Source organism: Odontesthes bonariensis, chromosome 17 (genome assembly GCF_027942865.1).
Source record: "Odontesthes bonariensis isolate fOdoBon6 chromosome 17, fOdoBon6.hap1, whole genome shotgun sequence".
In the NCBI taxonomy this organism is placed as follows: Eukaryota; Metazoa; Chordata; class Actinopteri; order Atheriniformes; family Atherinopsidae; genus Odontesthes; species Odontesthes bonariensis.
The window spans coordinates 5,737,241-5,751,940 of NC_134522.1; the positions used below are offsets into that span (position 1 = coordinate 5,737,241).

At 42.5% G+C, this 14,700-nt stretch overlaps 1 protein-coding gene across 1 annotated transcript; it reads left to right on the top strand.

Annotated features, from left to right (window-relative positions):
* Positions 1 to 132: 132 nt before the first annotated feature.
* LOC142366671 (semaphorin-4E-like) lies at positions 133 to 14,270 on the top strand. The gene is made up of 14 exons (XM_075448626.1): positions 133 to 226; positions 1,450 to 1,595; positions 1,684 to 1,746; positions 1,836 to 1,931; positions 3,616 to 3,715; positions 5,777 to 5,887; positions 5,996 to 6,144; positions 7,200 to 7,375; positions 9,175 to 9,325; positions 9,409 to 9,631; positions 11,595 to 11,713; positions 11,828 to 11,994; positions 12,081 to 12,130; positions 13,768 to 14,270. Exons 1-14 carry the CDS (start codon positions 133 to 135, stop codon positions 14,268 to 14,270), a joined length of 2,148 nt encoding a protein of 715 aa, XP_075304741.1.
* The last annotated feature ends 430 nt before the right edge of the window (positions 14,271 to 14,700 follow it).

A 14,700-nucleotide genomic window follows, 5' to 3' on the forward strand; every position in this document is an offset into this window, starting at 1 on the left:
TTTACCGTCAGACTCTGAGACTGTTGTCTGGAATCACATGTGACACAGATTAGGGATTTATTAGAAGGGAATGGGGCTTTCTTTTCTTAAACTGCTCCCAACATTTGACTTTTTCCTTGCTTACAGGTCACGATGAGACCTTTGCTGATACCCTTTTATGTCCTTTTCATTATGACTGAAGGCCTGACAGAAAGCAGGAAACCCCGCAGAAGCGTTTCTTTCCCAGGTGAGGCAGCACAGGTGTAAGAAACCGCATCTTTCAGTGGAACACAGCGGGGAACATCCCCGTTACCCGTGCTAACACACAGCTAACACTATCATTTAGACACAATTTCTGTAAAATGTGCTTTCATACCATTCAGTTGAATAACAACGGATTCATAGATACAGTGGCCCCTGGCATTATGTGGAAATTTAAGATAAAAAACACTGAATTTCTTGACATTAGATGCTAAAAATGTCAAAGAAAATGTTTTTTTAACGACAAACAAACAAACAAACCAGAGACAAATGAAAGGAGCTCATTGGATCTGAAATTATTAAAAGTTTACCGGTTAAAATCAAAGTTTTGGGCACAGTTATGTTCATTTAGTATTTAGTTGCTCGTCCTTTGCTTGTGAAACTGTTCGACGTGTTTATGGGATGCTTGGCCGCCAAAGATTTCAGTTTATCAGCAAGCAGAAACTCGGGGCTCTGGATGATCCTTTTTGCTAATCTTTACATTCAAGATTATTCACTTAGATACTCACTTAGATGCGTGATCGCTGCGTGGGACAGAGAGATTAGAGTTCTTCCCCAGGATCTAACGTCACATTCACGGGGTGCAATTTAACGCCATCTAAACAACAATAACCACCAAAATCACCCTTTCTCTTAGCTCAGCTCTTCAATTCATTTTTATTTATAAAGCGCCAAATAAAACAAATGGCACTTAAATAATAAAATCCAATTCATGCCAATTGAAATTCAATTCATTGTAATCATAATTATTAATAAAATAATCCAATTCATTCATATAGAGCTTCTCTCTTTTTGTTTTGCACAGTCGGTTCAGCTCATTCTGGTGCAGCATTTAATCATATTAACCATATTCCCACCTTTCTATTACATTTCCAACATATATCACTATTTCTAAGTTTCAGTTATAACGCACTTTACATTTACAACAAAATCTCAAAGTTAAAAGACGACTAAGATCAAAAGCAGGGACAGTAAAATGCAAATAAAATACACAAATAAAAGTAGTGAGTCCATTGAATGCAAAAAGAAATAAAAACAGGACAAAGCATTTAAAGGGAGATCATTAAAAACATTGCGTAAAAAGAAAGGTTTTCAGGCCTGTTTTAAAGTGTTTAGTTTAGAATATTAGTTTAGAATGGTGATGATTTTAGGGCCCATTGAGGGGAAACCTTTAAAAATGCATGCTTCCTTTCTCTTGATCTATGACAGACATGAACCTGAAACAGTTCAAAGAGTCGGAGCTTGGCAGTTTCAGCTCTCTGATGGTCAGAGACGACATTGGTCAGCTGGTCCTTGGAGCCAGAGGGAAGATACTCGCCCTCAGCTTGGAGGACATCACCAAGAAGATCAGCGAGGTAATCTGTTTGTTGCCACTTGTGAAGCAAGTTAAATCTCTTTACCATTTTTCCCTGCTGGATCATCGCCAAATGTTTTGTTTCTCAGGAAAAATGGAGCGTCAGCTTGGCAGATAAAGCCCTCTGTCAGATGAAGGGAAAAGGCGCAGAGGTAGAGCAGAAGCTGGATCCTTTTTACAGCCAAACGGAGCTCGTAATTAAAAGTGTTGTTCCTCTGAAAGGGTTGTGTTCTTCCAACAGGAATGTCATAACTTCATCAGGGTGCTGCACACGATGGAGGACAGTAAGATGCTCGCTTGTGGAACAAACGCCTTCAACCCGGCCTGTGACACCGTGGTAAGTTCGGTGTTCACAGAAACAAACGCAGTCGCTTCCGTTTGTGGTCAGAGGATGCCGACACCAGCTAATCTCCAGAGATGGGGACTCGAGTCACTGTGACTTGGAGTTTGATGACTTGTGACTTGACTTGACAAAAAATAAAAGACTTGAGACTCAACTCGGACTTGGAAGATAAAGACTCGGCACTTCTTGACTTGAGACACGATGACTTGAAGGACTTGAGTGTTAAGCATCTAGCATAACTTCGAACTTTGTTCGTCACTTGTAGATCCATTCTGACCAGTAAGTGCTCGTCAAATTAGCTAATATTATCCTGTTACCCTAGTCGGTAGTTAGCTAACGTTAGCTTGATATGATACGGGGTGGACAGGTTGGACACATTGGCCAATGATGTTTACTGACAGTTACTTATATCTTTGTGTTTTCACATTATTAAGATCAGATTCTGCAGGTAAAATTGCAATAATAAGGTGACTTTGACTTGACTTGCCCAAGAAAAAATTACTTGGGACTTACTTGAGACTTGAAAGCTAAGACTTGGGACTTACTTGAGACTTGCACATGTGTGACTTGGTCCCATCTCTGGTTAAAACTGATTGTCTGTGCCGTGAAACAGCTTTTTCTAATGAAATTTCCACCCTAGGGTGCAAATTTCCTCCCAATTAACAGCTCCCTGCTGGGCATTGGTTGGACACAATGGCCAATGATGTTTACTGACAGTTACTTATATCTTTGTCTTTTCTCTTTATTAAGATCAGATTCTGCAGGTAAAATTGCAATAATAAGGTGACTTGACTTGACCCGTTACAGGACTTGACTTGACTTGCCCAAGAAAAAATTACTTGGGACTTACTTGAGACTTGTACATGTGTGACTTGGTCCCATCTCTGCTAATCTCTCAGAATAAATAATGCAGAGGGCGCTTGTTAGAACAACAAGAATTTAGTGAACAGCCGGTGAAACTGTGCCATGAAATATTAAAGCCAAAGAGCTCAAAAGCATCTTTTTGCTCTGACTCAGATCATAACATTGATATGTACAGAGGCTATAGTCCTCGCTGCAGCTGGCCCCGGTTCGAGTCCCGCATCGGACGGCCCTGTGCTGCGTGTCTTTCCCCCTCTCTCTGCCCCCTGCTTCCTGTCTCTCTTGAACTGTCCTGTCTATTAAAGGCATAAAAGCCCAAAAATAATAGTAATATAATAACTTAACTTTGCCCAACATGCTGGTGGAGTTTGGAGGTGCTGAAAGGTGAGTTTAGTTAAAAAAATGCAAGCGGTTTAACGATAGTTTGTATGCCTTATGCTAAGCTAAGCTAAGCACGTCAACCACACCATGTCACACCCCATCCTGACATACAGCGAGCCAGCGAAACGACGACGAAATGTCGCGCGAGGGTGTCCTGATATGCAGCGTGACGATTTTGTCGCGACTGATTCTAATGATTCAGAATCCAAACCAATCAAATCATCGATAAGAAGAAATCAAATCACCAATAAGAAGTGTTTAGGGGCGGCATGTGAGGACAGGCTGTTTGAAAAGTACGCATTGTAATCACTTTTTATCGCTCTCTCGCGTCGATGTATGTCAGGACGGTGTGGTCCATTCATGCATATACATGTTTAATGGATATATATTTAAATTATGTAGCTTAGCTTCCGATATGCATGCCTTTTTCCAACAGACCTTCAGAAATGGAAAAGTCTTTTTGGAAAGAAAGCCTCAGGATGGGAGAGGGAAAGTTCCTTTTGACCCCTACCAAAGCTTTGCTTCCCTCATGGATGGTGAGTGCAAACTGTTCACATATCTGCTATTTCCAAAAGTTTAGATACTCTTACTTTGAATCTATTTTGCATCAGTGAAATGTGTCTGTCAGATTGTAATGCCATCACAAAGCCGTGCACAGCATCTCTGAAAAAAAAAAAGCAGTTTTTGTGGTTGTGATAACTAAATTCATAGCTAAAGCTTCTCTTTTTACAGAGATCTGGCAGGTCTATTAGCTTGTTCTATAATATCCTTAAGGGCTATACCACGAACACTTATTTCCTGAAAAGCTTATGAGAAAAAGAACTCAATGTTAAGATAACAGACGAAGGCTGGAACGATGTGTGGAAGAATGCCAAAACGTTGAGTGTATGCAACTAAAGCTCCTGCATAGGGCCCACATATCTCCCTCTAACCGTCATGAGTTCAACTCTAACTCAAGTGTAAAATACAAACCGGTAGTCTTACACATTGTTTGTGGAACTGTGGAAAAGTACAGCAGTTTTGGTGGGTCATTGAGCAAGAAATTAATAAAATTCTGTCTACTAATAGAAACAATGACCCCTCATATCTGCTACTTTGTCCATTACTGACAAATTTAAGAGAAAACTTCACCAAACACTTGCTTTCTGTGCTAGAAAGTGTATTCTTTTGAATTGGATAATAGATAAAGCCCCATCTAAGGCTCAGTGGCACAGGGTGATACTCGAATGTGTTGCTTTGGACTATCTGACGTGTAAATTACAGCAAAGACGATGTTTTCTGTAAAACATGGCAACCCTTTTTGTCATATATTGGTTTGAATATCTCTACGGGTTTGTATCATAGCTGAGAATGTCACCCTACCATTTAATTGGTATGTTTTTGTTTCTGTGTACCTTTCTTTGATCGTGTGAATGCATCATGCATGGCAGTGAACACTTGGTTTATTTTGCTTGCTCATCTTATTTATATGGGATGACTCCTGAATCTCTCGCCCGTATAAATTTAAATCTGAATTTGAATTTGGATGTGTATGTGAGCCAAATGTGTGTATTTCTGTTTTGTCTTTTGAAAATTTAATAAACATATGTATATATTTAAAAAAAAAGGTTCTCGAAAGCTGAGAATCGTTTGAAAACAAGCTCTATCTGAACATCACTCAGACAATGATTTTGCAGAAAGAAAAGCTTAAAAAAGTTCAGCATACTGGAGTTTTGGGGTTAATGCTGCAACCAGTTAGGAATAGGATTAGGGATGGGAATTGATAAGATTTTTACGATTCCAATTCCATTTTCGATTCTGCTTAACGATTCGGTTCTTTGTCAACAAACCGGTCGATTAGCATCAACTTTGTTTAGTTTAGAAGTAACACGAGTCATGACCTTACAAACCCAACAACGGTGAGCTCCACATTGGTCTATCATGGCCTGGGTCATTTAACTCGTGAACTGGGGGTAGTACCACCAGCCTCTGGCTCTGAGCCAGTCAGGCTCTGTCTCTCATGATTTCATCTAAATGTAATGCCTGAGAAGGCATTCATTTAACCTTAACCGTTACTAACAGCAGCTTTTACAATGAGGCAAATGGCGCTAACATGATAGGCAGTGTTTGTTAGTTAGTTAGTTAGTTACCTGCAGTGTTAGCCGAGGACATGCTAACGTTGCTGGGTTCAGATTCACCAACGTTAGTCCGGAGCGGATCGAAAACGCGACATTCATTCATAGTTATTGCATGTTGGTAGTATTTCCTCCCTTTGGTGAAATATTTACTTTACAAGTTACCCTGTTGTCGTCTTTTTAGGGATGTGTAACCAAACTTTTGAGCGTTTGTACCGCTTGGGCGCCATGTTTACTGTTGACTGCGCCGGACTCGCCACACAACGCTGCGTGGTGAAGTCATTTGCGCCCACTGGAATCGATAAGGGAATCGTTTGCTAAATCGCCAAACGATTCCAAGGAATTGAAACACTGGGAACCGGTTCTCAACAAGAACCGGTTTTCGATTCCCATCCCTAAATAGGATCCTTGTTGCTGATACAATCTAACCAAACAAGTCAACAGGTGAAATTCAGTTGAATTAAAGCTCTCTCCACTCAACAGGAAACACTCTGTACTCGGCCACATCCTCAAACTTCTTGGGCACCGAGGTGGTTTTCCAGAGACACGGGCTGAACCCCGTTAAGACTGAAATGACACGTTCCTGGCTCAATGGTACGTTGACCGAACGATGAACGAGAAGAAGAACCTCCAACCTGTAAAACCTGTTATATAAACAGCTGAGAACTCTGCGAGATCACGTTCCGAATCATTCACCCTCAGAGCCCACCATGATTTCCATAAACATGGCAGAAGTGAGCAGAAGCGCAGAGAACGGCGAGGATGACGTGGTGTTCTTGTTCTTCACCGAGAATGCCGTGGAGGAGCGTCGAGGCAACATCTGGGTGTCGAGGGTTGCACGTGTGTGTAAGGTGGGTCTCCAAAGCTTTATTTGTACAGCGCCTTTCACAGACCAGGGTCACAAAGCGCTTTACAGTTACAACAGAAACACACAGTTAGGAAGTACATACAAGTATACGTTTAAAAGGCAACTCAGTGACAATCATAGCAGCCCTAAGACAATTAAGCAAAAACCTGAACAAATAAATAGGTCTTAAAGGGACAGTTCGCCTCTTTTGACATGAAGCTGTGTAACATCCCATATCAGCAACATCATTTATGAACATCTTCTTACCCCCTGCTGCGTCCTGTGAGCAGAGTTCCAGCCTCGTTTTGGTGTTGACGAAGGTAGTCCGACTAGTTTGCTAGGGTCCCGAAAATAAAGCGTCTTGCTTCTCAAAACAATATGCGTTCAAAAGAGTAATACATTTGCATCACAAAATCGTCCCTCCAGAAAAAGTCAGACCTCACGTCGCTTGGTGCTATTTTCTCTTCCTTCATATCAATGCGTTCAGCCACCTAGCGACAGCCGCGCCTGTTACGGTGTTTACCGCTCGGTCTGCACTTCGGTCTGCACGGTCTACAGAGCAGGCAGTGAGGTCTGACTTTTTCTGGCTGGACGATTTTGTAATGCAAATGTATTACTCTTTTGAATGCATATTGTTTTGAGAAGCAAGACGCTTTATTTTCAAGACCCTAGCAAACTAGCCGGACTACCTTCGTCATCACCAAAACGAGGCTGGAACTCGGCTCACAGGACGCAGCAGGGGGTAAGAAGATGTTCAGAAATGATGTTGCTGATATGGGATGTTATACAGCTTCATGTCAAAAGAGGCGAAATATCCCTTTAAAGCAACAAACACTTTTTTTTTGCTGTGTGGGCTTCTCTCATTCATGCCTATGAATGCCATGAATGCTCATTAATGCACGTAACTCCAACATGAAATGAGAAAATGAATGAATGGATAAACAGATGAGTGAATAAAGTGCTTATCTTTCGGTTTTGGCTGCGTTCCTGTCAGACTGAGATCCTGCTGTTCTGGTGCAACACTAAAGTTGTATATTGGACCTTTTTGTGCTGCTTTAGAGCGATTTAGGGGGGAAAATGACGTTGCAGAAGAGGTGGACGTCTTTCTTGAAGGCCCGGCTGGATTGTCCATTTGGCGATGCTGGTTCGCCGTCTCTGGTCCAGGATGTTTTTCTCCTTCAAGACCCGAACAACGTGCAGGACAGCATTTTCTATGCAACATTCACCTCCAACCCGTAAGTTCTGCAGAACCAGTTTCCCTCTAAAACAGGAAAATGTAATCTGGGCTTTTCCATTCATTGCCTGGGTTTGTTTTACACGCTGGATGATAAACATTCAGATTCCTCTCTGATCGTACCGTCTGATTGATATTGATCTAAGACATGAATTGAGCTATATTTTGGCACAGTGTTGCATATATAGCTGCTGATGAATATTATAGCACACACTTGCAACCAAAGGCATGATCAGCAACATAAACCCAACAACAAGTGTCAATTAAGAGCAAATATTTTCCTTTCTGCATTATTCAGCAATGTTAAACCCTTTTCTCTATATATTCAGATGACACTCAGATGGATTTCATCAACTCATAAAACGCTTGTTGAAGTGAATCATTGTGCAGCTATTGTTCCCCTGTTATAAATATAGCTGAGCTTCAGAGGCCCAGCAGAACATTGCTGACTGAGTAGAACTGTGATGAAACTTAGATTAAAGTGTCAAAAGTTATAGATTATTATTATTGTTCTGAGCAAAGAGGGGGACTACTTCTTCTTTTTTATTACAATAAAATTATGGCCTAACGAAGGGATTCTGAGGCAGTAAGAAACTGGATCAGTTTGATCCGAAGCAGCATCGGGCATGTAGAGATGCAGCTTTATCACAGAGACAAAACAAGAAGACAGGAGAATAATTAGTGAAAATCAAATCATAGAAGCAGAGGTGGGTAGAGCAGCCAAAAATTGTACTCAAGTAAAAGTAAAAAGTAGTCATCCAAATAGTTACTTGAGTAAGAGTAAAAAAGTGCTCGGTGAAAAAACTACTCAAGTACTGAGTAACTGTTGAGTAACGTCTGATTTATTTATTAACACAAGCATTCAATCAGACAGACAAAAATACTAAATAATCATCTTTAGGCAAATTAGAGTTCATCTGATTGATTTAATGAATTAATTACAAAATAGCTTAAATTAAAATAATCCAGGTAAATTCAAGTACTTCAATAGAAAAATAAAAGCGACTTAGGAAATGTTTAAAACATATGTAACCCATATGTAACCTAAAAAACAAACATTCATCTATCCATGGGGGGAAAAACAAGTTTAGGAAACTTAGCGCTACATGTTTGATCAAGTTAGATGTTGACTTTCTGCTGAAATGTGCGTTTGTTTTGGTTGCCACAGAAGACACATAATGTAGCTGCTGTTTCTCACTCTTTGTAAGGTAAACATGCTTTCAGTATGAGGCCTCGTCTGCGTCTTCATTTCCCACCCGTTGGTTCTGACATTTTTCACCTGTTTCTTTGTTTGTTTGCTACGACTGCTAATGCTAAAGCTAACCCGTCCCGCCGCTGAGATTGAGTATGGTCACGTGACCAGACTGCACGGCTGCGTCTGATTGGTGGAACACAGTCAGGTGGTAGAGCCTTTGGCGGAAGTCTCTCTCTCTGTCAGAATAAAACCTTAAAATGAGGCGTACGCGGGGGGATAAAAATAATGAGGCGTAGAATACCAAAGAGGTAAGAAGAAAAGTAACCAGCTCATTGTAGCCTAATGTCGCGGAGTATAAGGACAGTTTCTGCTGCACAGATCCACTCAAGTAAAAGTAAAAAGTATAGAGATTTAAAACAATTCCTAGAAGTACAATTTTTCAAAAACCTACTCAAGTAAATGTAACTCGTTACTACCCACCTCTGGTCAGGTTCAACCCATTTTTGAGACTTTGGCTCCCCGACTGATGTGAAACGGAAGCATTTTTAAAAGAGGTTGAAGATCTGTTTCGACAGTATGACTATAAAATAAGTGAACTGTTACAGGGAGCCCTCCAGCCTTTGCAGTCAGTCTGCTGTCTGTGCATACAAGCTGTCAGACATCAGCCACGTGTTCAGGGGAAAGTTTCTAACTGAGAGCGACACCGGGAGCTGGGACACATACACAGGAGAGGAGCATTCCCCATACCCTGGTTCAGTGAGTTTCAAGCCGAGCAGCCAAAATCTGTCGATTTAAACAGTTTGATCATTGAAAAATAACGCTTTGCTTTGTGTTTATAGTGCATCGACGATGAAATGAGGGCCAAAGGTGTGATGACCTCTCTGAACCTCTCAGACACGACTCTGCTGTTTGTGAAGAAACACCCCCTCATGGAGGCCGTGGTCACCCCGATAACCGGGAAGCCACTGCTGGTCCAGACCATGACGCGGTTTTCCAAAATTGTGGTGGACCAAGTCACATCTCTGGATGGACAACGGCACCGGATTTTCTTCATCGGCACAGGTAAGTGGGACATGCATCTACCAAGATCTAAAGGCTGATTTATGGTCGTCTCCGGAGACGCTCTCCATCGCTTGCGTGCGTCGGCCATCTTCCTATCTATCCGTCCAGGAGACGGAGACTCGCGGAGACCGCAAGGGAATCACTTTTCCGGTTTAGCTCCTTCCTCTCAGAACAACAACACCGCCATTTTGAAAGAGTTTACTGTGTGCCGGTCAACATTTGGTAAAAATTATTTGCATTTCAACATCAACAAGCTCCAACTCCAACAACAGTCTTTGGTTGTGTTCGAAACCGCATACTTCCATACTACATACTCATCGATCAGACAGTATGCAGAGCGTTTACCCACAATGCATTTCACTCCTGCCCGAGCCGAAATCAGCCGGCCTGAAGCTGATTTCTCTTAAAGGGACATTATGTAATTTCTTCCCCCATCTAGTGGTGCAATTTTATTTTGCAAAGTCGAATGAATTTGCTCTCAAGCGCCTCACGTTTTCAAATGTACGCTGCAACTTCTTGAACTACGGCAAGCGGAATGTGTCAAGATTCAAGAAGCTATAGCTTCAGACTCAAGGTCCATACAAACAAAAAGACATCAAGACACACAGTACAAAGGATTACATAACACACATACAACAACACTATAAATACAGATGACAGATAACATGACAGAAAACATGTCAGATAACATAAGTTGACATAGCCTTTGGTGTGAAAACAATGCAATTAGTCATATTCTGGGAGTTACCGGAAGTGACGTCGACGCAGCGTTAGCATTAGCAGCGTTAGCATTAAGCAGCATTAGCAGCGGTAAATAAACTCCCGGTAAACTTACAAACTTTCTAATGCCTCGTTTTGTGAGTTAAGAGCCTATGTGTACTACGGCAGAAGTTTGGAAACAATCAATGCATTATTAGTGGGATAATTTACGAGATAAAATCTATTTAGCATTAGCGGCTGTAATAAGCCATTCGGCGGAAATGACGTCACAATGACGTCATTTCCGCTTGCAGGCCTGGCGGGGAAATCGCGATTCGAAGTGCTTTATGTCCCTCTCGGCACTTCGTCGTTTTTCATAGACCGGAAGGACATGGCGGCCTCCATAGAGCTTACCCGCTCTATGTAGATACAGACAAGTTATTCTTCACTCAGGAGGATAAGTGAGATTTTTGACAGACATAATTTTACACCAATGAGGACTAACTTATGAATGAATATGTTGATTTGAGCTAATAAATGACTTAATTTATTACATAGTGTCCCTTTAAGCTCTAAACTCTGTAAACTTTAGCAACATTTGAAACATTTTCAGGTGAGAAAGTAGTCGTTTAGATCCCTAATGTGTTGAAAACCTGACAAAATACCGGCTGTTTACAATTTTGTTCCCACGAATTCGGCACTACTAAAGCTAGCCGCAGTGAGCAACGCACTTCCGGTTATTTTCACAAAATAAAATACCCGTTGCCTTTTATCATAGGGAAAGCCATTACGATACAATTGGTGCTTTTGTTTTGAAAACAGGAAGTGAACCTACCCTCGTTGTAGCTAGCTTGAAACTGCCGTTTTGACAGGAAATGACGATCTGCGACGTCACGTTACGTTGCATTTTGGGTAGTTTGAGTATGAGTAGTAACCTCATGATGCATACCCAACATTTCAGAGAATCTAGTATGCATCCGGGAAAAAAGTCAGTATGAGTAGTAGGAGAAGTATGCGGTTTCGAACACAGCCTTACTCTCTCGGTCGCCATCGTTCACTGTGAGGAGTGGAACGGAGCCGGAAGGTGAACAATCAATCAACGACTTTCACGATAGACGTCGCAAGATTGGGTCGTCTAACGTAGCGACGCCTACTGATCGGGAGGTGAACTACGTATCCGACATCGGAGTCGGATAGCGACGGAGAAGCATACCGAGGCCTTTAGAAGGTGCACATCAGCCCCATGTTCCGTTCCCTCCTTTAGACTCCGGCTGGCTGCAGAAGGCGGTGAAATTTGACGGGGAGGATGCGCACGTCATCGAGGAGCTGCAGATATTTCAAGATCCTCTGCCTGTAGACTTCCTGCAGTTCTCCTCCAAAACAGTGAAGTGGTTCAGATTTTTAAAGGAAGAAATCCTTTTCTGAAATGCATCCATTTAAACAGCCGTGCAGCAAGGCGGATCTAAACTCTAAAACTCTAAAAACGTATGTTTGTAGGGTCAGCTGTACAGCTGTGCCAGAAACGCTGCTGTCCAGGTGGATGTCCGGGACTGCAGCCGCTACACATCGTGCCACGACTGCCTTCTTGCCAGAGACCCGTACTGCGGCTGGGACCTGATCACACCACGATGTGCTTCTGTTGCCGGAGCATCGGCCGGGTCCATGTGAGTCAGATACCTACAAAACACCTGATCATCGTGTCGAACTGCACATCGAAGCAGGCGTTTCTTTTTTTCTTTTTTTTTTAAAGGATTCAGAACCTCAGTGATGGAGACAACAGAATGTGCCCGGCCTCTGATTGTAAGTGAAACATTTCCCTGCCTTCCAATAGCAGACAGTGCTACACTGGAAAAAATGCCCCTCCAAAAATAAGTTAAAAAAACAACAAATACAAGACGTTTTTGCTTGAAATAAGCAAAAAAATCTGCCAATTGAACTAGTGAAAATCGGCTTGTCAAGATTTCTTGAAATAAAATGTGATATTTAGGACTTTTGAGTTAAAAGAGATCTTGAAATTAGCTTAAAAACCACTTCAAATTAAAAAAAAAAGCTTGTTTCATGTGAAATCCGACTCAAAACAAGATGTTTTCAAGACTTTTTCATTTAACAAGATATTCAAGATGTATTGTATTAAAACAAGTCCCTATATCTGGCTGAAATGGTACTTGTTAGGCAATTGTGTCTTATATTAAGTGTAATGAGATACTCAATGAGAAAAATATACTTGGTAAGATTTAGATTTTTTTCAGTGAGCAGGGCCAGCTGGCAAAAAAAAGGCCAGAATTTAACAATAAGATCTTGGTTTTATCACTGAAGACAGTCAGATTAAGAGTTGCCCAGCCAGCATGTCCATGTGGGGCCCATAAGGTTTAAATTTGGGCTGCAGATAAGGGTCCCAAGTGGGTTTGTCAACAGTTTCCACGGTGGCTCCACCTGTGTTTGCCCATATGGGTTTCAAGTTGCTGTGTGGCTTTGGTTGGACTTTGAATTTAGCCAATTTGAATGTGAACATTCTTTTACTTTGTGTGATGTGTTTATCTGTATTGCCTTTGGAATAATTTAAGGCTTAGGGTAGGAATGTCCAAAGTTGGTCCTCGATGGCCGCTGTCCTGGAGAGTTTTAGATGTTGCCCTGCTTCAACACACCTGATTCAGATCAAGACATCATTAACACGTTTTTTGCCAAACTTAAAGCAATACTATGTAACATTTCTACCTTAAAATAACAGCTTGAAAAAAATTGTGCTGCTAGAATGAGTTTTAATATTACGATTGGCCTGTCTCCTATGTCCTTCGGGGGTCTGAGTTGGAAAAACTGCGCTATGTAACTTTGCTGGAGCGGCCCGGGAGCTGAGCGGAAGTACTTCGACTTGCTTTCTGGCACACCTACCGCAAAAACAAATAGACCCCTCTCACGCTCCCAGATACATTTGATTACTCTTACCTTCTCGGTCAACATAGCTTGCACCTTCTGACTCCTCGCTGGTTCGTCAACAAACGTGAAAGCGAAAGGGTGTTGTATTTACGACAGTGTAACCGTACATTACCTCCAAGCCTGTAGGGGGAGCTCCATAGTGGGCTTTTTGAGAAGTTACATTGTATTGCTTTAACAATCTGTTGAAGAGATCCATTTAATCTGAATCAGGTGTGTTGAAGCGGGGCAACATCTAAAACCTGCAGGACAGCGACCATAGAGGACCGACTTTGGACATCCCTGGCATAGGGTAACCCTAACCCCTAACACCTAACCCCTAACCCTTTGAACCCACTTTGAAACCCATATGGGCGAACACAGGTGGAGCCACTGTGGAAACTGCGGACAAACCGACTTGGGACCCTTATCTGCAGCCCAAATTTAAACCTTATGGGCCCCACATGGACATGCTGGCTGGGTGGTAGTATGAGGTGTTTTAATATTTCTTTTTCAACTTCTCCCAGTGGGAAAGAGAGCCACCATCATCCACCTAACAATCGGCGTGGCGCAGTTCCTCCCGTGCTCCCCTGAGACCAACCTGCCCGTCAGGTGGCGCCTCTTTGACAGCGTCCTCCACCCGGGACCCCAACACACCTTACTCAGCCAGGGTCTCGTCATCAGACCCTCCCCTTCTGACGCCGGCCTTTACACCTGCGAGACCCTGGAGACGGTTGAAGGCAGAGCGTACGGGGCGATGGTGACGCAGTACCTCGTCGAAGTTCGGGATCCCGACCGTGTCGCCACAAACCTTAAGATAGCGCTGATCACCGTGGCCGTTTTTACTGGTGTGCTGGCAAATTTCATGTGCCGACACCTCGGGGCAAAGATGCTCGACCGCTGCTTCAGGTGCAACCGAAACGGCAGCAACAGTCACGTGATGCCTTCAGGTCATCACGAGGCCGTCAACGGATGCGGGGAGGAGGATCGGCATCACGCGGGAGGGACGCCGCCACCACAGGAACAGTAGCATCAGGGGCTGCTCGATCCCGATTTAACACTTTTTTTCATTGCTCTGTGTTGCACGTATGTTTTAATAAATCAATAAACAAATAACTCAAGTGTGATCACCCATTCGTTCTCTGGATAAATATAGAAACAGGCCACCTATGTTCAACTGTGTGCCTTCGTAATTTTAACCAGAAAATGCAGCAAAAACACATTTTAGAGTTCAGACTCAGGCAATTAGAGACGCCGGGAAACAGCTGAGGCAGCAGAGGTCAGTGGGGCAGAGTCCAGGCTTGTTTACGGTAGCACAGAAGTGTGAGAGATCCTTCCGAAATCCAGCAGCACATAGTCCTGGGAGGTGACACTCCACACATGTTGAATGCTAATTGGTTGATAGCTTGACAGACTTTACTAGCAAAGAAGACAAAGTGCCAAAAAAAGCCCAGACATTC